At 44.8% G+C, this 27,744-nt stretch overlaps 1 protein-coding gene across 2 annotated transcripts in view; it reads left to right on the top strand.

Annotated features, from left to right (window-relative positions):
* DIP2B (disco interacting protein 2 homolog B) overlaps positions 1 to 27,744 on the top strand; it is a 220,708-nt gene that overhangs the window by 138,866 nt on the left and 54,098 nt on the right. For both annotated transcript variants that reach the window (XM_056853964.1, XM_056853968.1), the window contains exons 5-12: positions 8,783 to 8,995; positions 11,926 to 12,075; positions 14,169 to 14,288; positions 16,324 to 16,521; positions 19,454 to 19,545; positions 19,828 to 19,938; positions 22,171 to 22,294; positions 22,725 to 22,834. In XM_056853964.1, the coding sequence (XP_056709942.1) occupies positions 8,783 to 8,995; positions 11,926 to 12,075; positions 14,169 to 14,288; positions 16,324 to 16,521; positions 19,454 to 19,545; positions 19,828 to 19,938; positions 22,171 to 22,294; positions 22,725 to 22,834 (1,118 nt within the window). The remainder of the gene's footprint in view (positions 1 to 8,782; positions 8,996 to 11,925; positions 12,076 to 14,168; positions 14,289 to 16,323; positions 16,522 to 19,453; positions 19,546 to 19,827; positions 19,939 to 22,170; positions 22,295 to 22,724; positions 22,835 to 27,744) is intronic.

Consider the following 27,744-nt stretch of genomic DNA (forward strand, 5'->3'; position numbering starts at 1 on the left):
GTGGCAAAGATGTGTCAGATCCAGCTCTTGTGCAATTGAGCCTGGGACAAGGCAAAGGCAAGTAAGGACCTTCTGTTGCCGACCAGAGCGTCTCCTGGTTGCTCAGAGCAGCAAGAAGATCTGAGATGGACGTCATTACAGGGGTCGGGGCCTCCTTTCTTAGCTGGTCTCTCTACAGTTGCTTCCTTTGCCTAGTGTGGCTGGTGGTGCACAGGCAGCCTCCCTTCATGCCTGACCACCAGTTGTAGGCTGCTGCAAGCCAAGGTGCTGGCTGATGAGTTTCAGGGAATGATCAATTAATTGCTTTTGTATGTGATGTTATGCCTAATGGATGACTAGACTTGGAAAGGTGGGGAGGGCATTTAGATTTCCACTTTCCACTGGAAGTCAGTAACAACTATGTACTCCTATGCCCCCTCTGCCATATGTTGTAAAGTCAGTAGAGGCTGGGAGTGCCCTAAAATTCACGTTTCTGGCAAGATATCTCAAATCAATCTCACATTATCTACCAAACTATGCCTGACAGCGAATAATGTCATCCTCTACTATATACCATCTCTGTGGGAACTCTACAAACAATAAGTGCTATGGATTCCAAGGGCAGCCTTGGTTGCCAAGTGGATTATCTTGCAGCACTGGAAATCTCATATTCCTCCCTCTGTGAATGATCAGACCAATGATATGCGAAGTCTCTGTACAAGGGAGAGAATCGCATATAACAGATGAAAAGCTCTTGAGACTGTCACTTCCATATGGAAAGATTTCCTATGTCTCTTTGAGCAGTGATGCCTCGCCTTCCCCATATTGCTGCCTCTCACCTCCCCATACCCTATTCTTACTCTCCCTTCCCCCTCTTTTTCCTTTTCTTATTCTCTACTGTCAGCTGCCTGAGTGTGCAGCTCTTTCTTTGTTTTATTGTTGATGGGGTATGTAAGGCAAGTAGGTGGGGGCAGGGTGGAAAATGATAAAAAAATGTCAATGGAAAAAAAAACAGAGGCTATTCTCAGTAGCAAATGCCTCTCTCCCTCTTACAGTAAGTGCAACTAGCCTATGCAGTATAATAATTATGATCAATGTGCATGGATTCTGGAACATTCATTTTTGTCAGTCGCCTGGGCATTTGATTAACAGGTATTTGGGAGCCCCAGTGCTGATCACCTGTTAGTTGCCAGTGCTGTCAGCCAGCAGCCCCCTGAGAGGAGAGTCTCCCTGTGGCTTTGTTCAGCCTTGACTGTGCTAGTCAGCTGGCCAGAGCGCAATAGCTGATTAACAAGGATCAAAGTGGCAGGAACAAATTAAGGTATTTCTTTCCTATTAAGTTAGAATTTGGGTAGTAGAGTTTCTGCGGGATAAAACTAAAATCCCATGAAGAGCAGGATTACTTGGGTATCCTGGTAAAGTTTTGTGACCTCTCCCCCCCAAAAGGGTAATTTGGATAGATTTGATTTGTTAGCATCCTTTTCCAAAAAAACCTTAGGCCATTTATTCTTGGTAATTAGCAGCGTGTTCCAGGCTGAAGTGGCCCGCATATGTTTTTGGAGTTTTTCTCGCTGAACTGTCATTGTCATTCGGGAAGAGACTTCGAAGCTGGTGCATACCTGCTTCGCATTTCTTAAGCCTCTTTAACGCAACCTTGTGTATTTGCTCCACCCCTGCACTGTAGCATTTACTGAAAGAACCATGAAAAATCACAAACACAGCTTAGCTATGCAAATGACCATTGCCAATGGCTATGCAGGCGAAGGAGCAGGCGAGTGTGTGTGTGTGGGGTGGAATTTCTCCTTTTGCATTGGGACTGTGAATAGGCATTTTAAAGGTTGCATTTTAAAAAAGAGCTTTGAGCGAGCATCAAAATTGACCCTGCATAAATGGCCTTAGACTTCTTTTGTGAAAAATACGATTGATTGATTGAATTATACAACTGGTTCATCTCTACAAAAATTAACGGTTTCCTATTTGACTATCATCAAAACATGAGTCACTGGAAAAGACAGTAATGCTAGGAAAAGTTGAGGGCAGCAGGAAAAGAAGAAGACCAAACATGAGATTGACTCTATAAAGGAAGCCATGGCCTTCAGTCTGCAAGACCCAAGCGAGGCTGTTAATGATAGGATGTTTTGGAGGTCATTGATTCATAGGGTTTCCTTAGGTTAGAAGTGAGTGTCAGCACTTAACACACACGCACACACGTTTGACTATGTGTTGTGGTCAAGTGTTATGCTCTAGTGGATGCTTAGGTTGTTTTGTGTTCATATTCAGCACATCAGTCACTATATGCATGTGCTGTGTTTGTTTTAGTATATTTATTTATACAAATACTTTTATACCACTTTTAGTGCATAGTTTCTTCGAGGTAGCTTACAGAATATGGACCAGTCACAATCTCTCAGCCTAACCTACCTCACAGGGTTGTTGTGAGAATAAAATGGAGGAGAGGAGAATTATGTAAGCTGCTTTGGGCCCCCATTGGGGGAAAAGGCAGGGTACAAATGAATTAAATAAATCAATAAATTTAAACAGTAAAGTACAACATATTACATCCCGTAGAATATTTCTGAAGACAGAATGGGGTGTATTTCACCCATATGCCCACTCCCACAGCAGATTTCTGATTCCCCCTCATACTATTCCTAGGGATTCACTGTCCTCCCAAAGCAGCATTTTTTGCGGAGGGGGGGGGGCATTTTGAGCAGCAGCAGGAAGGAAAATTGCTCTCTAAGGACAGAAATAATTCAGCTGGTGGATATTTTCAGCAGGATCCAAGCCAGTATATGGTAAAAACAAAACCAGGAGTTAAAATCCATAAACAATGGCACAACAGTAAGGGATTTCACTAGAGTAATTGTGAAAGAGCAACCAGACATAAATTTCAAGTCTCTTACAGAGCAACCAAAGCCAATTGAAAATCTTAGTGAAAGAGGTAAGTTTTATTGCTGTCCTAAGGTCTACCAAAGAAGGTGCCAGCCATGCCTCGTGTGGGAGGGTACACCACCAAAGAGCCCCTATTGTGTGTTGCCATGCATTCAACCTCTGACAATGATGGCACATAAAGCAGGACCCCACCAGCTGACCTGATTGCCTGGGTAGTTTGTTAATTTACTTTATTCTCCAGTGTACTTATACTTGGGTGGCGTTATGGGAAATGTTTGTATACTTAAAACCTTCTCAGTCTGTGTGTGGATGAGGGATGGTTCCTGTTGGAAGCTCGTTGGTGTAGTAGTTAAGGACGGTGGTTTGGAGCGGTGGACTCTGATCTGGAGAACCGGGTTTGCTTCCCCTCTCCTCCACATGAAGCCAGCTGGGTGACCTTGGGCTAGTCACAGTTCTCTTCGAGCTCTCTCAGCCCCACCTGCCTCACAGGGTGTCTGTTGTGGGGAGGGGAAGGGAAGGTGATTGTAAGCCAGTTTGAGTCTCCCTTAAGTGGTAGAGAAAGTTGGCATATAAAAACCAACTCTTCTTCTCCTAGTTGGTCTCTAAGTGCAGCTCTGGGCTTTAAACAACAAACAAGTTTGCCTTGTGTACACTGAAGTTAAAGCAATGTTTCCCATAGCAAACACACAAAGAATGTATAATCTATACCCATCTACACAACTCTAGGATGCTTGATATTAGTTAGATTCTTACATATATATGTATGCTGGTATTTAAAGATAATGTACATGTGTGATATTCACTCTTCCTGGGTTTTCTGCAGGGTGCTGTATAGTGTATGCACAGAGCAAACATACTTGCTGGGTAAATTGTGCATCTGCCCTAAATTGATGTAATATTTGTTCACCTTGAGGTTTTTCATTGTTCTGGACTTTTGCTTTTGTCCTCATAACATTACCTGAGTTCACAAAGAAGAGAAACCGATTTATCAGAGTGGTTCTATTTTGGTCCTGCGGAAGAGAGTTCCTCCGTTAAATCTTTCTCATGCCTTGGGTTATGGTTATGCCTATAAACATTTGATGTCTTTAAAAACCATTGCAAACCCGGCTGGGAGTGGCTAATGAACCTTAGTGTTGTCTCTTTCTTTGGATCAAATGCAGAAGACTGCACAGATGGGGGAGGGTATTTACATCATTTAGCCCAGTTTGAGCACTCCCAAGTTCCTTGTGTGTGACCTAATTGAGTAGAAAGTCAGGTTCTTTTAGATAGCTTGAATTACTACCATCTGATTTTTTATGTGAGGCTGAATTCATTCCCTAATGTTATCAGGTTATATTACTTCACATCTCCATTTGTTAGGGGTCCTTTGTGCTCAGATATTACTCAGTCCTGTGGATCAAATATCAGTAAAAGCAACATGCCCAACCAGAATTAACATATTCCCTCTGCACTTGTATGTGTTTACGCTGCAAAACCTATATTGTGCTTCAGAATAAAATTGCTCGAAGCACATGAGTTTAAAAGCCAGAGGGGTGATGCTCGCTTTTTGTCAACCAAATGGTTGACAAAAGCATCAGGATGCTCGCTCTGTCCTGATTTCAGGTTTTGGTGCAGTAGATCTAAATGATTCCCATAGAATGTAGCTATCCTGCAAACCATAGCTGTGTTCTTCCTGCTGAGTTTAGAGCCTGAGAGCTATTTTTCTTTCATCCTCAACTGTGGATGATAGATTCAAGGATGGTGTTTTCTCTGCTGCAGAACGCTCAGTTGACTCCCAGGAGGAGGTCCATCTCTTAATACGTCATTTACAGGCACAACAGGTTTATGTTTATTGGGCCTGGTGTTTTTAATGTAGTTCTTGTGTCCCAGACTCATGATCTATGAAATGTTGCATCAGTTTGTTGCTTCCCATGCCCTCCTTCCCAAACTCCTGACACATGTAGAGAAGAACTCAGCACATCGCATAAGAAAATAAGTTTTAATTTTTTTTTACGGAAGCTTGTTTTTCCAGTTAGGGTTACTTCCTTCTGTGACTGTGAGATCCTTCTGACATTACCTTAGCAGCATTGGGTGTTACTGAAGTGGTACAAGGAGGGAGCATGTTACAGTGGCTCACATGCCATTATGGCAATGTTGAAAGGGCCCCGTGGAGGACTTAAGAGTTACCATTAACCCCAGGAGTAGGGAATCCCCCTGCATGTGTGCCAAACAGCTGCACACCAGACCATTTTGTTCAGCTCAAAGGGCTGCTCCTGTCCAAGGAACCAAGGAGAACCCCTGAGGTGCTGGCAGTGGTGCTATGTGCCTGGCCCATCAACATCTTCACTCTTAGTAATTGTGGTTTGTGGAGGCCTCAGGCAAAAGGGGGTGCCTGCCTTCTGATTTAAACTATGAGCCTGGGATTTCCAAGCTCTGCATCTGCTTCCCCTCCGTTTGTGACGCCGTTAGAGAAGAATGTGGAAGAGGCACAGTGCAGGGTATATGTCCAGGGAGTGCAGGGTATATGTCCAGGGAGAAGGAACAGCGGCTTTTCTTAGGGATATTTATTATGTGCCCATCTGGGATGTAAGTCCGTTGCCAGGCAGAAGCACTGTCAGAAGGATAGCCCACAAGCAGTATGCCATACCCATTCCACTTTTTAAGGCATGAAGCCTGTTAAACAAGGTACCTTTTTTTAGCAGCCTGCAGGCTTTCATGAAGTGATATTCACAACAAAATTTAAAAACAGAAAACTCTGGTACTGAATCGGATACCTTTATGCACATGTAAATTATAGGCGAGGCTGTGATTGAGGTATTTATGGAAAGTCTTGGAAATCAAGTTTGGGTGTGGAAGTTTTCCCTACTGAGTTATCTTATAGCAACAGGCTCCAGGACTTTCCCTATCATGTTTTCCACAGATTTCTGAGTACACAGGGCAGATATGGAATGATCCCCACCCAGAGATTTGAATGCTTTGGAGTCTATTAAACTCCAGATTTAACACAGGATGCTTTAGTGAGTCAAGTATTTTCCTAAAAGTTTGTAACTTTGGTCTTGCTTAGCTCAGCAGCAACCATTTTTAAGGAGGTGAGCACAGAAGTATATTATCTTTGCCAGCCCCGTGTTCCCTCTACACTGCTGTCTTTTTACATTTTAATTATTTATGTGGCCTCTTTTTTTAGTGGCTTAGGTGGGTTATATAATCCTATGAAAGTTATATATGAAATTAATGTTACAAAGATTTCTGCCCACCCAGAAGGTTAAAGTTATCACTTCACTTTTGCGCAGTAAAAATACTGGGAATCTCTCTTGCTCTGCCAGGGATAATTTGGACAAATGTACTGAACCAAATAGCTGGAAAGTATCTATTTGGTTACTATTAAATATGTCAAATACTGAATCCAGTAGAGAACGTAATAAATTTTGTATTTCTACCATGCAAGCCAATGGATTTCATGTGCAGAGACTTTTTAAAAAATAAACATACTAGAAGATAAATACATTCCCTAGGATCAGGTTGAATTAAGATGAATCTTTGGAATGCCATTCCTGCATGGTAGACAAGCAGCAGAAAGGTTTGCTGCCAATTCTTCTGCCACAGCAAATTGCTTCTTGGCAGAGGTTCATTTCAACAGGGCTTTGACTAGGCTCTGTTTTTCAGTGTTAGGGCTTGTGCCCAAGACACATTTATGTTGGAACGTTACTTTATCCAGTGGAAGTTAGTGGGTAGGGTGTTTTGACTTACACCAGAGAGACCATGACCCTCAGTTAATAACATCACTTTCCTCTCTGTTTAGCTTAATTCCACAGGATTGTTTTAAGGTTAAAATATGACAGCCCTCATTAACAGAGACTTGAGCTCTTTGAAGGAGGGGTAGGTTTCAAATCGGGTCAAGTTGATATGTGTGCCTGATGGGAGGCAGCCCGTGGCAAACCACCACCGAAAGGTCTCATGGGGTTTTCTAGGGTTTTCAGAGGTGGTTTGCCATTGCCTGTCTCTGCATGGGCTGAGATATTTCTGAGAGAACTGTGACTGGCCCAAGGTCACCCAGCAGGCTTCATGTGGAGGAGTGGGGAATTGAACCCAGTTCTCCAGACTAGAGTCTACCGCTTTTAACCACTACACCATGCTGGTTCTCCTTTTTGAGTATGAGGACCCCATTTTAACATTTAAAAAGTTCACAGGCCCCTCCCCACATGAAAGCAGTAATAATGGTTAGTATCCATTGACTGAGAAAATACATAATGACAAAAAGATCAAAATGACAAAGTTTAGTGCACATATGGATTTGCAGACCCCTTGCAATATCTCTGGGGCCCTCATATTGAGAACCATTGCTATAGTATTTCTATGCAGCACAGGCTGTAAAGAGAAGACTGCTTCTGGAATATGCATAGTACACTCTTCCTCAAAACAGCTGGACTGTATACACCACAGCCTAAGCATCCAAGTCAGAGAACTATATCTATTATAATGGAGCCTTACTTCGCCTCCTTCTCTGCTAAGTATGATGTGCAAATAGATTTGATCTCATGAGTAAGCAAAATAGTCCAGGTTTTCTTTTTCTTTCAGACACTGCCTTTAATGTCACTGTAAGAGAGGTTATCTGGGCAGTTGCTTCTCATTGGTGCCAGGTGGGCATCAGGGGAGCAAGATGATGGAACCTGCAAGAGACATTCCTTTTTAAAGCTCTTTTTGACTCCTCATGGAGGCCTTGCGAGGATGTCCGGTTGCCCTTCCCATGAGCCAGAAGCCTATTGTCTTACAGGCCTGTGTCCATATGGGCTTCAACTCTTATTTCAGTTGTGTAGTCTTCTACATGTCCATGGTATGCTGGATCCATATGTTGTCTGCCATAGAGTCCCTTAATAGTAGATCTCATGTGTGTGTAAAGTGCTTTCAAGTTGCAACTGACTTATGGCAACCCAGTAGGATTTTTCAAAGCAAGAGACTAACAGAGGTGATTTGCTATTGCCTTCCTCTGCATAGAGACCCTGGCATTCCTTGGTGGTCTCCCATCCAATTGCTAACCAGGGCTGACCCTGAGATCTGATGAGATCAGGTTAGCCTGTCAGGACAGTAGATTTCATAGCATTATCCAATTGTGAAAGATAGATAAAAAATTTATCCTCTAATTGTGCCTTGTTAAAAGTTAATGCAAACTACCATTATGGGCAACCTGACATTGCCAGAACTGTAAAATAGTGATGGTGTGTTGTGTTGCCTACGTACAAATATACAATATGCATGCACGCACATGCATGTATTCACATACGACCAGACACATAAATAGAAAAGCCCTTTATATCAATGATACTGTGGATAGCTGAAGCTGTGTTGCACTCATTTTTGGTTTGTAATATTTAGAATCCCCTTATATAGGCAGGATTCTTTTCTGCTGATGCTGATTTTTCCAATAAGAAAAAAAGTGACACAGGAGTTCTTACATGCATACAGCCTCAGGCATTGTGTAAAAAAATAAAAAAGTTTTCCTTCATCTGTGTCCTCCTGCTGCAAACCAGTAATTGCAGAACACAGGCAATTTCCCAGAATACCTATTCCCAAAACTCTCTTCAGAGAAGGGTTGATTCTGATGCCTTGTTTTCCATTTCAGAATTGCTGATGGTTGGGGAAAACTGCCGCTGGGTTCCGTAGCATGCAAAGAGCAGGGTGCTGACCTTGCAAGGGCATTGGCCGCAGAGGACTGGTTGGCTAACTGTGTGACTGGGGATGTTGAATATTCTTGCCAGCTTTTCCTTTGTGCAAAGGAGCAGACTGGTCCAAGGTTTGGGAGCTTGCTACCAGCTTTCCATCCATGTTGGCCCATATCCAAACACACTCTGCATTGGTTGTTACGGAGCCTTTGCCAGTGTTTCTGCAAAGAGAGCATGTTAAGTGCGGTGTGCTTCCCTTTTCTGATCCCACACAGACACGTCTTCTGCGTCCGAAGATGAAGGGTCGCTCAGGCGCCAGGCTGCTCTATCTGCTGCATTGCATCAGAGCTTACAGAATGCTGAGTCATGGATCAACCGATCTATTCAGGGGTCATCCACATCTTCATCAGCATCTTCTACACTATCCCATGGAGAAGGCAAAGGGACCAGTGGGTCACTAGCTGATGTATTTGCCAATACTCGAATAGGTAGGAGCTGGGTGGGATGGGGTGGACAGCGAAACTAAGCTCTTGAAGTCTTTATTGTATGTAAAAGTTCAAAAATTTCCCAATGTGGAAGGGAAATTGGCAGGCCAAATTATTTCCAATCTTTGATCACTTTAAGTAGCAATACTACAATAGTGAGCAGGGTCCAAACCCTTGGAGGTTCCCACAGAAGTTTAAAAAGTGTTTGCCGTATAGAGAGGGAGAATATACTAGGGTCACTGTTCCAATGGAGGATGTGCTGCACAGCCTAGCACTTTTTCTTTTAGCACATTGGTGTCGCTTTATGCTTGTTGCTGCTTTTGTGCAGGAAAGTGTGCTCCCTCCTGTGTTAGCAAAGGGATTGCCGTAGCATATTTGTCCTGTGTTGCGTTGCAGATGTTTGTCCCTTAACCAATCAGAGGGGGATGCCTTGCTGCTTTAAAATTGTTTACCCAGCAAAGACTTGCAGCCTTGCGAATAAGTATGAATGTTTACAAGCTCACAGCTGTTTTTTACCTCCCCGTTTGCACACGTGAAGGGAGGACCAACTTCTGCAAAGCTCTCCTACCCAGTCGCCTGAATGGAATTGTACTGACAGGTGACCTGGCAAGTGGCTATTGAGAAACTTGGCCTCTTGCTTTAGAAACATTTCACTGATGGGATCAGGAATTGTCCCTTTCCACCCCAGCCCCAGAGTAAAATTTTTAAGCAGCTTTGCTAAGGCCTGGATCATTTCTTCAGCTTAGTATACACCTTTGTTGAGGAATCTAAAGATATGGATACCCCAAGCTCAGTTTTTTTGATGCTCTGAGGTGCTCCCTGCTGCTGGTGCTGCTGTATGAAATGTTGTAGGGTTTGTTTTGTTCCATTGTACATGTTTTCTTGTTAATGTGTTCTGAAGGATATTTGCTGCATCCCAGAGGGATAGCTGTGTGTCTCTGTGCTCTCTGCTTTGGCTTAATTGGTTTCAGGCGAGCAGCGTGTAGATGTTTGGTGTCTTTTAATTGCTTCATTTTATTTCTTTTAACCCTGTATGTTGCTGGTGTCTTCGTCTCTCTTACTGGGATGCAACTCATTTTCTAAAATGGAAAACTTGGAAGATTTGCCTATTTGAAATTCCATCAGCATAAACAGTGCTTTCTTCAAACAAAGAGATTCTTGTCAAAGTAATGGTGAAAATATGTTCTCAGATTGGAACTGCTTGCTATTCCATTGCTGAATAGTTCATATCAAATTGATGCTGTAAAATGTAGCTGTTTCTTATAAGTAAAACTTGGGAATAATAACCACAGTTAAATTAGGAGCAGTGATTACATTGGTATCATTGCATTTGCAACACAGAGACAGATGGCTACACTGGTCACCATATACAAACATCATGAGGCCTGCCTCTAAAATGTTAAAGAGTATTTCTACATTTTAAAAACATAGCCATGGGTAGATTTGGCACAGTAGACCTCATTTGTTTAAATTTTGTGAACACAGGGCAGGCAGACATTTTAGTGAATAGGAGATCTGAAATTAACCAAACCAGGCACAGTGTTGTCAACATTTAAGCCCAAGAGGCTGTCCTAGAATCTGTGGATTTTGCATGGGTGGTCATGAGACTGGCTGAAAACCTGCTGGTCATGAGAAAAAGCTCAGTCTGTTCTGAGTTTCAGTCTTGTTGAATTTGTGCATGTGTGTGTTGTGTGCATTGCAGTAAAGTCAGCCTAGATCAATTTGGCTGAATTCAGTGAGTGATGGCAGCACGTGCACTGCTGTCTCACAACAGACTGGCACAATCAGGACTTGGCATTTACTGAGCTATTTTCTTCTGGCTTCCCACAGCACACTGAGAGGCAACAAGCCCTTGAGCAAAAATGTGGCCTGTGTCATTGTTGGTTAGGTGAGCCACCCAGAGTAGAACTCGAAGATATCTTTGAACGTGTACAGTAATGGAGAGCTTATCCTTTGGTTCCAAAGGGATCTTTCTGTTTTGTACATTGCCATGTCTGCACTGGAAAGGATCTCACTGCCCTTCAATCCCTTTTCCAAGTTAAAGTGCATCTTTATATTCAGAACAACCAAGCACTGAAAACCCGGAAGCAGCTCATTGTTCAAAAATATCCAGTTCTTCTGAATGGTTGCACATTTACTCAATAATGACATTGATGCAAAGGGGGGGGGATCACAGAGCACATGTAACACATGTGTGAATTTCCAATTTGTTTTGTCCTCTGATGTGTATGTGGATGCAAGTGAACTTGTTTGCTGAGATTTTCCACATCAGTGCTGTTAATAGAATGTACTGCCTGCAGAAATTGAATATTCAACTGCTACCTCTTATAAAATCCATTGTTATCATTATATTCTCCCTTGCTCATCTGTCTCCAGAATGCTTTCCAGTAGCTTTAACTCTAAACATTATTTTGTTATTAACTATTCAGAGTGGCGGTTTTTGGCTTGCTGGGCAGTTTTTCTGCTGGCAGAATGGCAAACGAACAGTTGAATCATCAGGAAGGTTTTCCTGAAATCATAATTTTTGTGCAGGTCATACTTGTGCAGGTCAGTGACTGCTGTATTAGGCAGTAGTCAAAACTCTTACGAATGCTGCAGTTCAGAGTAGTGTTTCTTTTTTCATTATGCCTTGGTATGATGGTGGGGAGAAACAGTACAGTTTACTTTCCTTGGACTTTGTGGTGAGCATCCCAAATAAAGATTAGTTTAGCTAACCTTTGGCGACCAGTTGTGCAATCTAGTTCTTACAAAATGGATTACTACTTAGCTCCCTAATGTGACATTAGTCATGGGGTCCTCTTTCCTCTGGGTTAGTGGTTTCTGTGCCATAGTATCTGAAGAAAAAGCAGACAGATGATTAATATTGCATCTTAAGTCAATTTAGTAGCAGGAAGTAACCTGAATCTCATTTTTTGTCTTTGTACTCTTTCCAGAAAATTTCTCAGTTCCCCCAGATGTTACAGCAACTACCTCCACACCAGCATCCTCTGTACGCCCATCTGCTATTGACCTGCCTCCATCGGGAATAGTAAAGGGCATGCACAAAGCCTCTAACCGGTCCAGCCTTATGGACACAGCTGATGGTACACCTACCCCTCCACACCTTGGAAGAGAGAGAGCCTGATAGGCTAACAATAAAAGTAGCAAGCTTGTATCATCTATCCTAAATATCTGCCTGCTGTGTCACTGCAAGTGGGCAATCATCTCACAAAAACAACTTTTCCTATTTTGCTTTCTTGGGGGTGGGGTGGGGGTGGGATTCAGGCTGACACTTGCTCCTGGTTGTATTTTCCCTGATGCCTGAAATCCTTATGACTAATACGTGATTGATTGGTTGCTTCAGAGAGTGATTATTTTTGAGGAAAGAAGGCTGTGCTGCTTTCATTCCCCCCCTCCCCCATGTAATTCATACGCAAAAGGCAAAGAGCCACAGTCATGGAGAAAAGACTGGAGCTGTAAATCCCTGCCTAAGCATTGGAATAGGCCTGCCTAGTCGCTGGCATTGACTCTGTGCTCAGCTGTAGGTTTGTTTCTTTTTGCGCTGTTGTGGGGTTGGGCAGGAAAGAATTGAGCCTTGTTGGGACAAGTCTCATGGCTGTCTCACTGATGCCATTTTCCCTGTGTAGGGGGAAGGAATGTGTTCTGCCCAAGATGTATGAAAATTACAAGTCTCTTTCTTGCTGCATGTCTTGGGAAGCCATATTACACAGTGCCACATGGTCTTTTGTAACAAAAGATGCATGTGTTTTTCTCTCTCCCACACACATATTGTAGCATGTGGTTGTACGTTAACCCTGCGTGAAAGTTAGCTCCATGCAGGAAAAGTACTCATGTTTGAAATTTTTTTATCCCTGATCATGTGGCAAAAATGTTATTGTATGAATAAGCATTTGGGGTATGGCAAAGAACATGTAACCCTGTCCTCAATAGAGTTTTTTTTACATATAAAAAAACCCTGAGCCCCACCCTGGGATGCTGCAGCTGCTCCCCTTTCCACAGCAGCCATGTTGTTTTCACTACCACAGCAGGACTCTGTTTTTTGATGTATGAGTAGGCAGGAAGCAGTCCCATCCTTGCTGTTCAACCAGCCCGTTCTTTGGATTAGTAGAAATGTTGCCTGCTTTCTCTGGTCCCTTCTTTCTTGCAGCAGATGTAGTGCTGCTTCTGCATGTTTTCCCTGTGAAAAACAGGGTAGACTACAAAGATCCATCCAATCCACAGAGCCAGGGATAGCCTCTCTGAAGCGAGTGTGTGGTCCCAAACAAACCTAATCTCTTGAGCATGACGTTTAAGTAGGCATGGCTTGAGAGTTGATTGGGACCCACCTCTTCAGCAGTGCTGTGGACTACCAGCTGTAAAATCACAGAACGGACTTTGTAATGACTGAGTAAAATTTATTGCATTGATAAATACCGAACATTGGCTTCTGGAGTGGCTTCTCTTTCACTTGGCATTGTTTTCAGGGCTTAAAACAAAAGCCATGATTGATAAATACTAAGTTTAGAACTTGCCACTTTAAAATACTTGCTGGGCTGGAGTTCTGCTGTATGCAGACAGGAAAGCGCCCAACGGTGGTGCCTGTGAGATTTTGCGGCTAGGATAACCTTGACTGTAAACTACCATGCTTCAGTGAGAAAGTGCTGCCTAGGCTTCAGCTCTCATAGCACTCTGGTGGTCAGATCCTATGACTGCTGGCATGATAACCTGGCCAGCTTGCGACACACCAAGCCAAACAGAGCCCATCAGCAAGGAATTTTGGCTGGTAAGGTGCGTGACAGTACCCTGTTTTTGAAGTCCTAGGCAAGCAGCCAAAAGAGAAAGCTTAGAATAGGCTTTGGTGGGCTGCCATGTCAGGCTAGTAGGTTGCATTTGCTGCTGAATCACAGATCGTGTGGTCTTAAGAGATTATGTATTTTCAAAGCTTGTATTGTGCAGTATTGAAGTGGCTTTGGGCAGGAGGGGAAATTGAGCCTCATTACCAACAGCAGCTTCTGGCACACCTAGTTTAGTATTCTAATGTCAAACGTCTATATTAGCGCTCAACCACAAGAATTCTGCTTTATGTAGTAATTGGGGGTGTCAGGCAATGTCACTTTGGTGGCCCTTCATATAGAATCACTGTTGCCTGTAGGTGACATTTCCCATTGATGAACTCAACTCATTTCCCACACTGCAGGTGTCCCTGTAAGTAGCAGAGTCTCCACGAAAATTCAGCAGCTGCTCAATACTCTGAAGCGACCCAAGCGGCCACCCCTGAAGGAGTTCTTTGTGGACGATTTTGAAGAAATTGTTGAAGGTATCTGGGGGTGTATACTGTCACTAAATTGACTGAGATTAGCATGTAGCACTGATCCACCTTGCTGAAATAACAAAAGATCCCAAGGCTACATTATCAGTGGCAAGATTTGTTTCAGTCCTTATATCCTTCAAACACTAGATATATGCTGCTCAAGATCAATGGATCAAGGAGCTTCTAAGGGATAAAAGGAAAGGAAGGAAATAACAAAAGAAAATTCCCTTGCTTGATCAGACCAAAGGTTATTCTTGTGCGTCTTCTTGTTTCCTACCGAGGCCAACCAGTTGCCTCAAGGAAGCCTGCAAGTGGATCATGAAGGCAGTAGCTCTCCCCTTCTGTTGCCCCCCTGCCCCAGGAATTCAGTGGCTTATAAATAGGGACAGAACAAGTGTAATGCTGTTGCTTGGCCTCTTGTTTAGAAGAGCCCCAGCATTTGGGCCAGCCATTCCTGGTTGGTTTCCTTTTCTTTAACCAAGTGGTTCCAAAGATGTAGTGGGGGGAAGAAAAAGACGAGAGTGTCTGTTGCTTATTACAGATTGCATCATATCTTCACTGTATTCATTGGGTTGGATCTAGATGAATTTTTCTGTTCCTGCCCCTTTTTTCAGGGGCACAGAATATTTCTTCCTCCCCACCCCACACTGCAGCCCACTGATCTCTGTGAAATGCTGCTTGTGGGGGACTAGAGACCCTCAAGAATAACATAAGAAGCAAATTGTGGGGTGTCTGCAGCAGGAAGGGACAGTTGGTGAAAATTACCTCACCCCATCCATTAGTGGAAAACTTAGTATGGATCCAACCTGCTGTCTCTTTAATGTGTGACCTGATCTTGAGAAAATGGATGCTGAATTGTGGCAGTCTCTTTGGAAGAGGAATGGAGGAGCAAAGCTTAGATGTAGCATGTGTTTCGATCGCTTAGCTTTGTTATTGTTTTTGCTTCCCTTGACACCCAGCAGCATGATGATGGACCCAACAATCACGTATGGTACTTTGGCTTAGACATACAGAAGTAAAGTTGGGCAGAAGGAAGCCAGAATGTTTTGTTGTTTCCACAAGTACATGATTGAATTATGCTACTCGGGGCTGGCCCAAGATTTTTTGGCAACCAGTTAGCTGCCTCATATCATCCAAGAGTTGCATCCCGACATCTTGAGCAACATAACAGAGGGGAAAATGTGCTTATCAGGTTGTGCACAGCCTGGAACATTGCTGTCCCTAGAGATTATTTGTGTGGTTGAACACACCTAGCATCTCTTTGCAAATCTCCAGATCGTGACAAAATGTCTGATAATACTAGCCAGCTGTACTGTGGCTTATTTGTTCCAGCCATCTGGGTCTTGTTTTCTCCCTTTCTTACCATATCCCAGTTTAAATAAATCCCTTTTTTAACCACTAAAAGACCTTCAGCTCACAAAAGTAATTGTGTTTTCTGTGTTTCATTAATTTATCCCTGCTATCTATCCTGCTGCTCTGGATGCCTGTAAGAGCATACAGAGCAGCATGAAGTTACATCTATGAAGCTACATCTCTCACTTCCTCAAAATCCTCTTAATCTACAAATCCTTTCCTGGACCACTGAGGCCTTGTCTTCTATGCTCTTTTCTTCTACCCATCTCTGTATCCTGCATCTGGTGCATTTAAAATCAAGCTTTATCTTGACCCTTTTCATTTGTCTTCCCTGGCTGGCTGAGATTTTAGGTTTTCTGGTCACAGACTGTCAATCTTTGGTATTTTACCTAGCACCATAGTGGACACTACATAATTGCACAACAGTAGTAATAGAAGATTCCTGCCAGATGCAGTCAAGTTGACATCTGCAAAAAGGCAACATCCCATCTACTGGGAAGCATCTCCTCTTAGCAATAGATTGGCTCAAATTGCCTTGACCTTTTAAAAATAGATTTTGAAACACTGATTTCTAAAATCATTTCTGAGTAGGAGGCGAGAATCCTTAGCATCAATGATCTAGGCTTTGTTTTGCACAGTTTACTGCAGCATGTGGAGTTGTTTTTTGATCTAGGGATGCTCTTTGTAGTTCCCCAGCCGGACCCGAATCAACCCAAGCCAGAAGGACGCCAGATGACACCAGTGAAGGGGGAGCCCCTGGGAGTTGTATGCAATTGGCCTCCTGCCTTGGAAGCAGCTCTGCACCGCTGGGGGACCACGCAGGCCAAATGCCCTTGTTTGACAGCCCTGGATGTCACTGGGAAGCCTGTCTACACCCTGACGTATGGTGAGTTGTGTGTTCCTTGTAACTGCATCTGTTTTACCACAGTGGGACTTTAGTCATGTGTAGCTTTGCGTCTGTTTCACTTAGCTGGGTGCATGAGCAATTTGCTTAGAAGAATAGCATTTTTCTGTTTCTGTGTTGTTTTCTTCTCTGCACTGATAACAAGTTTCTGTTGTAACTGTAGTCGACAGAGGCTGTTGATAGATGAGTTGGAAAGGAGGGCAGGTGATGCAGGTGGGGTGCACGAAAATGGGGGATCCAAGCAATGTGAACAGCAGGCTAAAACTATAATGATTAATTTCGGATTCTGCAACATGTATCTCTGTTCAGTAAGGGATTTGTGGTTCGTCATGCAGCGTATTAGATTTGGTTCTGTAGGGAGCCAATTGCAAATCTCTCCTTGGTGCTCACTGCGTATCCCTGGCAAGTTACTGTTGGTCTTGGCCTTGCTGCTTCATGTGCAAAACTAGAATATTAATTATATCTCTTTCTGGCTTTTTGTGAGACTAAATAAAATAAATGTCTTTATGCATCCTGAGCCTGTAGGGACACAGTGAATTACACATGTAACAAAGTGAATAGGAGGAATCTGTATTAGTCTGCAGCCATTAAGGACATTGTTTTCTAGGCATGGGATTGCTTTTGTGAATGAACTTTTTTGCATCAACCCCTTTGTAAATGCACCTGTTGCCATTTTAAATCCAACCTGAGTTGAGTGGTTACAAACATGAATCACTTCCCTGTTGCATTTCTCCAGGGACTCGCAAAAGGAGATGATTCATATATACAAGGCCTCTTTTGAGAGGTGTATATATACTGAGCTTTAAAAAAAAATTAAATAGCCTTCCAAGGGAAGGTGAAACTTTTCAGTTTGCATATATTTTTAATAATTCAGTCTGCCTCAGCTAATCTTGGCAGAGGACACAGTGATGCAAGCCCTGCCCCATAATCTCTGGAAATCCTGTTCAGCCCTGCAGCCCACTCTCTGGCGGTGACGTTTCACCAGACTTTGCACACACATTTAAAGGGGATCTTTGAAGCTGTAAGAGCTAGAAACTTGCTTTTTAACCCACCCACCGAACCTGCCTCCAAGATAAATAATATTCTTCTGATCCCAATACAGAATTCTCTTGCATGGAATCATAGAATATAGGGTATAGTCCTATGCCAGGAAGATAACTTTTAAATGTGTTCTCAAAATGTGGATTGTTGCAAGTCTTTTTTTAAATTTCTCAGATATAAAAGAAAGTTCTGCTGCTGCTAGGATTTGCCTTGGTGACAAATGATGCCGCTGTCAGTTTGAATTTAGGCCCGAGAGTCATAACATTTGGTTTTAGGAGTATTAGAGTGGGCCTTAATGGATCAATGCAAAGGGGAATTATTGCCAGCCCAATGGCTTTTTAGTTTTCCTTCTTGGCTCTGGAAGGAGGGGGAACAATAGAAGCATCTATTCTTCTAGGGCAGGGGTCGCAAAAGCGCGGCTCCCGAGCCGCAAGTGGCTCTTTGGGCCCCTGAGTGCGGCTCTTCCCACGTGCGGAAGCAGCGCCCTAGGCCGGCCGAAGCAGCGGGAGGGTCTCCGAGAGAGGAAGGAGTGGCCCTTCCTCCTTCTCGCCCCAGCGCCGTCCCCGCCTCCCACCATTGCGGCGGCGGCCGAAGAACGACAAGAGCCCCTGAGCTGCCACCCCCCCGTCTTTTCTTGCCGCATGGCTGCGCGCCTTGGACTTTGGCAGAGAGGGGGCTCCTCCCTCCTCCCTTCCTTCTCTCCACCATGAGGAGTGAGGCGTGGCTGTCCAGTCCTCATTTCGCCTTCCCTCCTCTGTCTCTATGGGCGACCAGAGCTGGGTGACCTCTCACCCCCCCACCTCCTCCTCCTCCTGTTGGCTCCGCCTGGCCCCGGGCGGCGAGGCGACGATGCTTCCTGGGCCAGGACCGAGCTCGCTTCGCCCTCCCCGCGCCTCAGACTGAGAGTTTGGAGCTGGTCCGGCGCATCGCCTTCCCGCCCCCCGCGCAGGCTGCGTCTTGCCCGGCCGGGATCTTGCGGGGGAACTTCCAGGGCGGGGGGTGGATTTCGCGCCTTAATCACCGACCCACTTGGAAGGGGTAAACTCTCCTCCTCGCCACCTTCCTCCTCATCCCCCTCAGGCGGCTCCCAAAATCCAGCTCCAGGCTGCCTTTCTTCCCCAGTTCCTTCCTTCTCTTTCCTTTCCCAGTTCCTTCCTTTCTTTCTGTCCCTCCCCCACTCTTCCTTCCTTCCATCCTTCCTCCCTTTCATCCTTTCTTCCCCAGTTCCTTCCTTCTCTTTCCTTTCCCAGTTCCTTCCTTCCTTCCTTCCTCTTTCTTTCTCCATCCCTCCCCCCTTTCTTTCTTCCTTCTTTCCTTTCCCAGTTCCTTCCTTCCTTTCTCCATTCCTCCCCCCTCCCTTCCTCTACTAGCGTTTGCTGTTCTTTCCCTTTTCGGTTCTACATATTCATGCAAACAATCTTTTTCAAGCATGAACCTTATCAAGAGTAAATTGAGAAGTCATCTTATTGATGAGAACCTGGAATCATGCCTAAAATTAAAAACAACAACATACAAACCTGATTTACCCAAACTTTCCAAGGAGATGCAAGGCCATTGTTCACATTAAGTGTTTGTCAGTCATTGTCATGATTTAATTTTATGGATACCTTACTTACAATTTAATGTTTATCAATAAATAAGATCATTATTAAGTATGATATCAAGTTTTATTCAGTGTACCTATAGTTTAATTAAGACTTAAAACTTTAATTAAAGTTTATTAAGTTAATAAACAGTGTACCTACTCTACACCTTAACTCAGCTGTGACTTGACAGCACTTTTCTCCACCAGCAGCACATTAGGAAGAATTGCTCTGTGTGCATGGCGATTCAGCTGGCTAATGGTGAAGCCTTAATTATCTTTCCATTCCAGGCAAGCTGTGGAACAGAAGCCTAAAGCTGGCCTACACATTGCTAAATAAACTGGGCACCAAAAATGAACCTGTATTGAAACCGGGAGATAGAGTAAGAAACTTTATTACTTGATGTCTTTTTTTTAAAAGAAAGTATTGTTGTGTGTTTCTGTGCAAGTATATATGTTTCTGTTTCCCTTGTTATCTGATAAATGCTAAAAACGTGATTTTTTAAAAATTGCAGCTTCTGAATTGTCCATCTTGCCATCACCCAGTGAATTGATAAATGTCCTTTGTTGAGTTGTACACCTGACCCTAGCTCGGGAGTATAATAGGCCAAGCTTTAATGCTGCTGCTTCTGCTTTGTCTAACTGAATATTTCTCTGAACTGCAGGTAGCCCTTGTTTACCCCAACAATGACCCTGTTATGTTCATGGTGGCATTCTACGGCTGTTTGCTGGCAGAAGTCATCCCAGTGCCAATAGAGGTACCTCTAACCCGAAAGGTAATGTTGATGCAACTTAGAAGGGTGATAGGCTGGGGATGTGAGAACCAAGTCAGGCTGTGTCAGCCTTGGATGTGATTAAATTTTGATGAGTGTCCCACACTTACAAAGAGGAGTTCTGGAGGTCCTACCTTTCATGGTTATTACATGCAGTCAAATATCATGAAGCGATGGTGTTCACTTGGATCTGCCTCTTCCACAGAGTAGACAAGAATGGGCAACATGTGTAAGCTCCCCATCCCCCCTGTTCTGTACATGGTGTCTTATTCTCATAGGGGCTGAGCACCAACACATTTTGATAACTATTCTAAGACCTGTGCGCTTGTTTGGTCACACTAATTTTTTTTAAACAGTAGGAATTAACTGATGAGTTACTTTTGTGGTCTTGCTGATTTTCATGGGACTGCCTTGTTTTTAAAAATTACCTTGATTCTCTTAAATCCTGGGATTTTTCTACATTGCTATTTCAAGAAATTAAGAGATTGAAATTTCTCCAGTAGATATGCAACAGTCCTTCTACAGCTGGCTAAAAAAAATATACCTATATATTTTTATCCCACACTTCCTCAAAGGGAGGTAGGTTCAGCTGAAAGAATATGATTGACACAAAATCACCCAATGAGTTTAATGGGTATGTGTGGATTTGAACCCAGGTCTGCTAAATCCATTTAACACTCAGATCACCACACTGTGCTCATATCTGTTTGTTATCTGTTTCAGAGGGTATTGAGTATCGGGTAAGAAGCAGTGTCTCTTCCAGATATTTTATAGTTTTGACATTGTTTTCAAGAATTTTCAGACATGTCCTGAGAATGTACAAGTCTATAAAAGGTAACTGAGAATCAGTGTTGATATGGACAGTTTTGTGTGCTGAGCGCCTCTGAGAGTAAGCTGTATTGTTCACAATGTGACATACAAGTCACCTCACTATAATTTGTATAAAGTTGTAGTCTCTTTGGAGAGATGCAGTGGCAAATAAGATGCTAAAATAGAATAAGCTAGTCAGGTAATGCATCTATTTGATTTGTGGCCTCAACATGACAACTGCTGAGGCAGCCTTCATAGGAAAATTCGAATGTTGTGCCAACCTTCTGCCTGCCTGCTCACTTAATCAACTTACCCATTCCAGTGTTATTGTCCCTGGCAAATTTCCTCCTGTGGTGAAGAGTTCCAACCATCTTCTCATTCCAGTACTTTCCACCCTAGTACGTTCCTTTGTATAGCTCAGGGCTGATGTGACTGTGGAAAGAGGCAGGTCAATTATCAATGTGCTGTTTAAATTCTTTCTAAAGTGCTTGATTATGTGCTTTGCTGATTGACTTTTTTTTAATGCCACATATCTTTGGTCCATCCTTTGAAAGCCACAGCTCAAGTCAGGAAAGAGAGTGGTCCTTATGCCCACTCTGCCAGTCCTTATTCCTCTATTTCTTTTTTAAAAAATTCTAATCTACTGAAGTGTGTGTGGGGTGGGGGAAGGTAGGAATGTAGGCCTGACTCTATTCCATATTCAGACCTGTAGGGTCTCCTGTCTAGCTTTACCACAAACTCCCATTGCCTGTATTGGCTGGGGAGGGGCGAGATATAAATCAAATAAATAAATAAAGAATGAATCTGGAATTTAACAGCAACTATGGCTATAACTTTAGACGTCTAGAACACTGTGCCCACATATTAAGCAACTTTAATCCTTGAAATGGTTTCATCTCAGACTGGGCCGGTAGCTCCTTCCACATGCTTCCCCCCCCCCCATCTTTTCACCACTTTCTGTCAGTTCCCTCTCCCCTCTGCCTTTCTATTGTCTGAACCTACTTTACTATGCTTCTCGTTGTGGTTGTTAACATCCAGTTACCAAAGCTTTACTAGTGCCTAGGGGGTCTATCTACAGAGCCCTGTGGTGCAGAGTGGTAAGCTGCAGTACTGTAGTCAAAGCTCTGCTCACAACCTGAGTTTGATCCTGACGGAGGTCGGTTTCAGGTAGCTGCCTCAAGGTTGACTCAGCCTCCATCCTTCCGAGGTTGGTAAAATGAGTACCCAGCTTGCTGTGTGTAAAGTGTAGATGATGGCAAATCACCCCATAAACATAGTCTGCCTAATAAACTTTGTGATGTGACATCACCTCGTGGGTCAGTAACGCCCTGGTGCTTGAACCTTTTACTTCTAGGGGTCTTTCTGGCAAGCATAAAGCTGGCATTGCCCCCCTCCATTTGCAAATCACCTTTCCTTTTCCCACAGGATGCCGGAGGCCAACAGATTGGATTTCTGCTGGGCAGCTGTGGAATTGCTTTGGCCCTCACCACAGAAGTTTGCCTGAAGGGTCTCCCCAAAACCCAGAATGGCGAGATTGTGCAGTTCAAAGGTTTGTTGTTGTTTTATGGGGCGCCCTCACTCTGCATGCCATGTCACAGAGCACATAACGAGAAAAGACAGGACAGGTTGAGTTTGCGATCTCAATTCCAAAATGAGAGCAGCAGTGAACAGAGGTAGGAAACGAGACAGGCATGGGAGACACATGATGAATGTGACCAAATACAGTTGAGCGCTGCATTATTGGTTGGCAGCAGACTGATGTGTTTTGTAAATTCACGAAGGCTGTCAAAGATTGTTTATCAAAGTTAGGTTGCTGACTAGCAGGTACTATTTACGTGGGCATAAAGAGACAACAGTTGACCTGACAGTGGACCCTCACTCTAGATTGGCAGAAGTACGGGAGTCAACGATTCTGTGATGTTAACCCATCTTTAGGGAAGTCTGAATTCATTGGGTTTAAAGACTTTCTCTGGTTCTAGGTTGGCCTAGGCTCAAGTGGGTGGTAACGGATTCCAAGTACCTCTCCAAATCGCCAAAGGACTGGCAGCCCAACATTTCAAATGCAGGAACTGAACCAGCTTACATCGAGGTATGTAGGGAATGGGAGCTGACAAAACGAATGTGCTGTGGCTGTCGAAATTGTAGTGTTTCTGTGCTGTTCTGAGCATCTGGCTTCCTTCCTGCAATAAACTGCATATCTTTTTCATGTGCCCTCTTTTGTTCAAAATCCCAATCCATGCTTTGCTGAGATGTGGATCTACCAAGTTAAAAACTGATGGTATAGTTTCCCCTGGAATGCTGAGAGAGTTAAATCAGTTCCCGCTCCAGGCAAAAGGGGCATCTTGAAGCTTGGGTTTTCCTGCCCTTTGCTCGGGGAGGCAGGACTAAATCTTCTCATTTCCTGTCTCCTGGGTGGGAAAGCCTCCAGCTTCCACTTTTCGTCCTGCCTTTGCAGGGAGACCACGCAATTCGCTGAGCTCCTTTGCCTTTCCCTTTCGGTTCGTTTTATTTGTGGTTAGTCGTGTCTGTTCTCGTTCCCTGTGTGCTCCTTCCTCCTCCGTCTCAGTTTCGTCTGTCTTTAAAAAAAAACAGTTAGTTGGTATTCACCCCGTCCCGATTCAAAATGGCGGACACGGCGAAGGACGTCCCTAGAGAGGACGACCTCTTATCAGTGAAGGACTACGACCAGTCCCTCAAGGCTCTGGGAACTCAATCCCAGGAGGAATCCTTCGTCAGCCGCCAAGGTGGACTCTCAGAGGACACCAACCTTGCCGGCCCCTCCACCACCTCAAAGAAAAGGGGAAAGGTGGGGGCGAAGCGCAAACACACAGGCGGCAAGAATGCAGGCTCAGGCGGCTCGAACAACAAGAGCCGCAAGCGATCGCTGGACCCAAAGCACAGCTCGGGTGTCCAGACAGCCGCTCCTACCGACTCCTCTTCCTCCTCTCGGTGTGCTGAGCAGTCGGTCCACCCCAGCCCAGGGAGAAACCGCGGATCGCCGGACGGTAACCTACCAGGTGCTGGGAACGTGCAGCGGGGGCAACTATGTTTACCCTTAGTGATATGGAGGCGGTCATTGAGAGAGTCCTGGATCGCAGACAGGCTAGACAAAACGCCCCTATTCCAGCCCCACAAATCCCTCAACACAGGGCACAGGCGGCCTCTCCCTCCAGATCTCTGGCTAGCGAACCCTGCTGCAGCCAATCTCGATCCTTTGTCCCCTTGCACACTAAGGCTGCCCAAAAGGCTACCAGTGGCGATTCTCAGGATCATGGGGAGCAAGCTGATGATTCCCAATCATATTATTCTGAAGAGGATAGAGAGGAGGGAGAATACAACTCTGATACAGAGATTGATATTTCACCAGGGGAAGAACAACCTAGGCTTTTTCCCCCTGAAGATTACCAGTACCTGCTTTCCAAGGCACTAATCGCATTGGAACTTTCTGAACAGCCAACCACTAAGGCAGATGAGTCTGCTCCCAAGGTCTGGCCAGTAGGCTCTAAGGATTACTTCCCTCAGGGTGCCCCAAAAACCAGAAGGGTCCCTCTTCCTGATTACTTTGTAAGGCTTATTAGAGCAGAGTGGGACAAACCCACTCAAAACAGGCAGTTCCCATTATCAGTCAAAAAACTGTATGAGATGACTCCACCAGCCATGGAGTTTCTCGCCTTACCTGTAGTGGATGCCCCAATGGCTTCCCTGCAAACCCCAGATGGTCTATCAGAGGAGGGGGTGGGCACCATAAAGGACCAATTTGACCGCAAAATGGAATTTTTATCCAGAAAAATACACGAGTCCACAGCCCTCACTATTCAAGCCAACGCTACGGCTGCCATCATAGCCCGAGCCTCCATTGCATGGGCAAAAAAGATTTCTCAGCTACTAGCAGGAGCTGACAGAAGAATCACAGACGACATGGATAGAATAATTCTAGCATCTTCTTTCCTTGCGGACGCATCCTTGGACGCTCTCACCTTCTCAGCTAGGTCCATGTCCTCAAACGCGGCAATCCGTAGGGCTCTTTGGCTCAGAACCTGGCAAGTGGACTCAAAATTTAAATCCGTTCCTCTCTCTTATCCTCTACAAGAGGGGAAGCTATTTGGCGAACGCCTTGACAAGATGTTAGCCGAAACCAAGGACAAGAAGCGAGCCATGCCCAAGTCTTCCAAAAAGGAACAGAAGGGTTTTTCTCACTCCTTTCGTTCCTCACATACCCTTCAACGATTCCGACAGGACCAGAGACGACCTTTCTGGTCTCACAACAACAACCAACCTTTTTGTAGACAAGGACAGGGTCGCTACAACAACCGACCTTACCACTCCCAGTTCAGAGGAGGAGATAAGACGGGCAAGTTCCCTAAGACTAACAAGCAGTGACGCCAAAGCGATTCCCGTGGGGGGAAGACTGCAACACTTCTACCCACGGTGGGTGGGCTCCCAGACGGATGCCTAGGTGCTCCAGTTGATACAGGAGGGCTACAAAATCGAATTCCGCACCCTCCCTCCAGACCGTTTTGTGCCTTCTCCAAGATCCCAATCGGAAAACAAACATCTCAGGACCACACAAGCAATCAACCACCTTCTTCACATCAGTGCAATAGAAAGAGTACCACTCCTGGAGCAGTTCACCGGGGTTTACTCGACCTTCTTCACTGTCCCAAAGAGGAACGGGGACTGGAGGGCCATTCTAGACCTAAAATTTTTAAACAAATATGTCCCCACAAAACATTTCAGGATGGAGACCCTACACTCCATCATAGAGGCTCTAAAACATGGATCTTACATGACATCCATCGACCTTACGGAGGCATATCTCCACATCCCAATTCACCCTCTACATCGAAAATACCTAAGATTTGCTTATCACACAGACCATCTTCAATTCAAGGCCCTCCCATTCGGCTTGGGATCAGTCCCCAGGGTATTCACCAAGGTGCTGGTGACCCTCATAGCAGAGATGCGACGCGAGGGGATACAGATACACCCGTATCTCGACGACCTGCTCATATGCGCCCCCTCACAACAACTGTCGCTATCACACACCAGAAGAGTCATCCACACCTTGGAAGATCACAGATATCTTGTGAACTACACAAAAAGTTTCCTTCAACCCTCACAAACTCTACTGCACCTAGGTGTCGTCATCAACACAGCCAAAGACACCATCATCCTTCCCGAGGACAAAGTATCCAAAGTCTCTCTTCTTGCCAAGCAACTCTCCAAAGCACAAACCTCACATCTCCTCACTCTAGCAAGTCTCCAAGGTCTCATGATCTCTTACATCCCGGCCGTGCCCTGGGCCCACCTACACGCGAGACCGCTACAGTGGCTTCTCAGACCTCACCAGGCCCAGATCACCAGGAAAGTCAATACAGTCATTCCCCTGAACCAAAAGACAAGAACAAGTCTCAGATGGTGGAGTCACGCACCAAATCTCCGGAGAGGCAAATTGTTCATCTTACCAGAACCGGTACAGATATTCACCGACGCTTCTCTCCAAGGGTGGGGAGCCACCTTAGAAAAGGAATTGATCCAAGGCATCTGGTCCCAGGAGGAACAAAAACTTCATATCAACCTCCTAGAACTAAGAGCGGTTTACCTGGCCCTCCTTCATTTTCACAGTCGCATTCAATGCCAAAACGTCCTCATTCGGACGGACAACATAGCAACGAAGGCCCACCTCAACAAGCAAGGTGGGTCCTGGTCATCCACGTTGCATCAGGAAGCAGAAAAAATCCTCAGATGAGCAGAGAAGAACCTTCTCCACATCCAGGCAGAACACATCCAAGGAATCCAGAACGTGCAAGCAGACTGGCTCAGCCGTCGGACAGTGGACGAGGGAGAGTGGTCACTCTGTCATCAAGCATTCCAGCTGATCGACCGGAAGTCGGGTCCACTACAGGTGGATCTTTTTGCATCGCATCAGAATCGGCAGCTTCCCAGGTTTTTCTCCCGCTTCTTCCATCCAAGCGCAGAACAGATAGACGCTCTACTAGCCCCATGGCCACCATGCATCCTGTTTGCTTTTCCTTCTCTTCCCATACTCCCAAGGGTACTCAGAAAGGTTCAACTGGAGAAGGCCCTGGTGGTCCTGGTCGCTCCGGACTGGCCCCGACTACCATGGTATGCGGACCTGATGGCAATGTCCGTTCAGAGGCCCTGGCGCCTCCCAAATTTGCCCAACTTACTACACCAGGGGCCCATCGTCCACCCCAACCCAGCCTGGTTCAAGCTCAACGTGTGGACATTGAGAGGCTAAGACTGCGGCAGTTGCGATTGAATGAAGAGGTGATCAACACCATTCTAGAGGCCAGACGTCCCTCCACTCGTAGGATATACGAGTACACCTGGAGAACCTTTGTCAGGTGGTGCAGACACAAAAAAGCAGATCCTCTCCATTTGGACCTCCCATCTTTACTGGCCTTCTTACAGGATGGAGTTCTACTGGGCCTAAGGACAAATACCTTGCGCAAACAAGTGTCGGCCATAGCCTCAATATCTCTGGTCCTTGATGGTTACACCCTCGCCAACCACCCTCAAGTTAAAGCCTTCCTTAAAGGAGTAGCCCAAACTCACCCTACTCCAATCCATCGCTTCCCCACATGGAATCTAAGCCTAGTTCTCCGAGCACTCACGAGACCACCATTTGAACCTTTGAAAGAGGTCCATCTCCCTTTTCTGGGTATGAAGACTATCTTCCTTACAGCAATTACTTCTGCAAGAAGAATCTCCGAGTTGGGGGCTCTCTCAATCAGGAAAGAACTGTGTCTTTTCCAAAAGGACAAGGTGGTACTTCGACCTGACTCGGCCTTTACCCCAAAAGTCAATTCTACCTTCCACAGACAGCAAGAAATTTACCTTCCTTCCTTCTGCCCTCGTCCTACTAATCACAAAGAGAAATTATGGCACACTCTTGACGTCCGCAGAGCTATTAAAATCTACATCAACAGGACAGCACCTTTTAGGTCTACAGACTATCTCTTCATTTCTGTTTCG

This window comes from Euleptes europaea, chromosome 1 (assembly GCF_029931775.1).
Source record: "Euleptes europaea isolate rEulEur1 chromosome 1, rEulEur1.hap1, whole genome shotgun sequence".
Taxonomy (NCBI): domain Eukaryota; kingdom Metazoa; phylum Chordata; class Lepidosauria; order Squamata; family Sphaerodactylidae; genus Euleptes; species Euleptes europaea.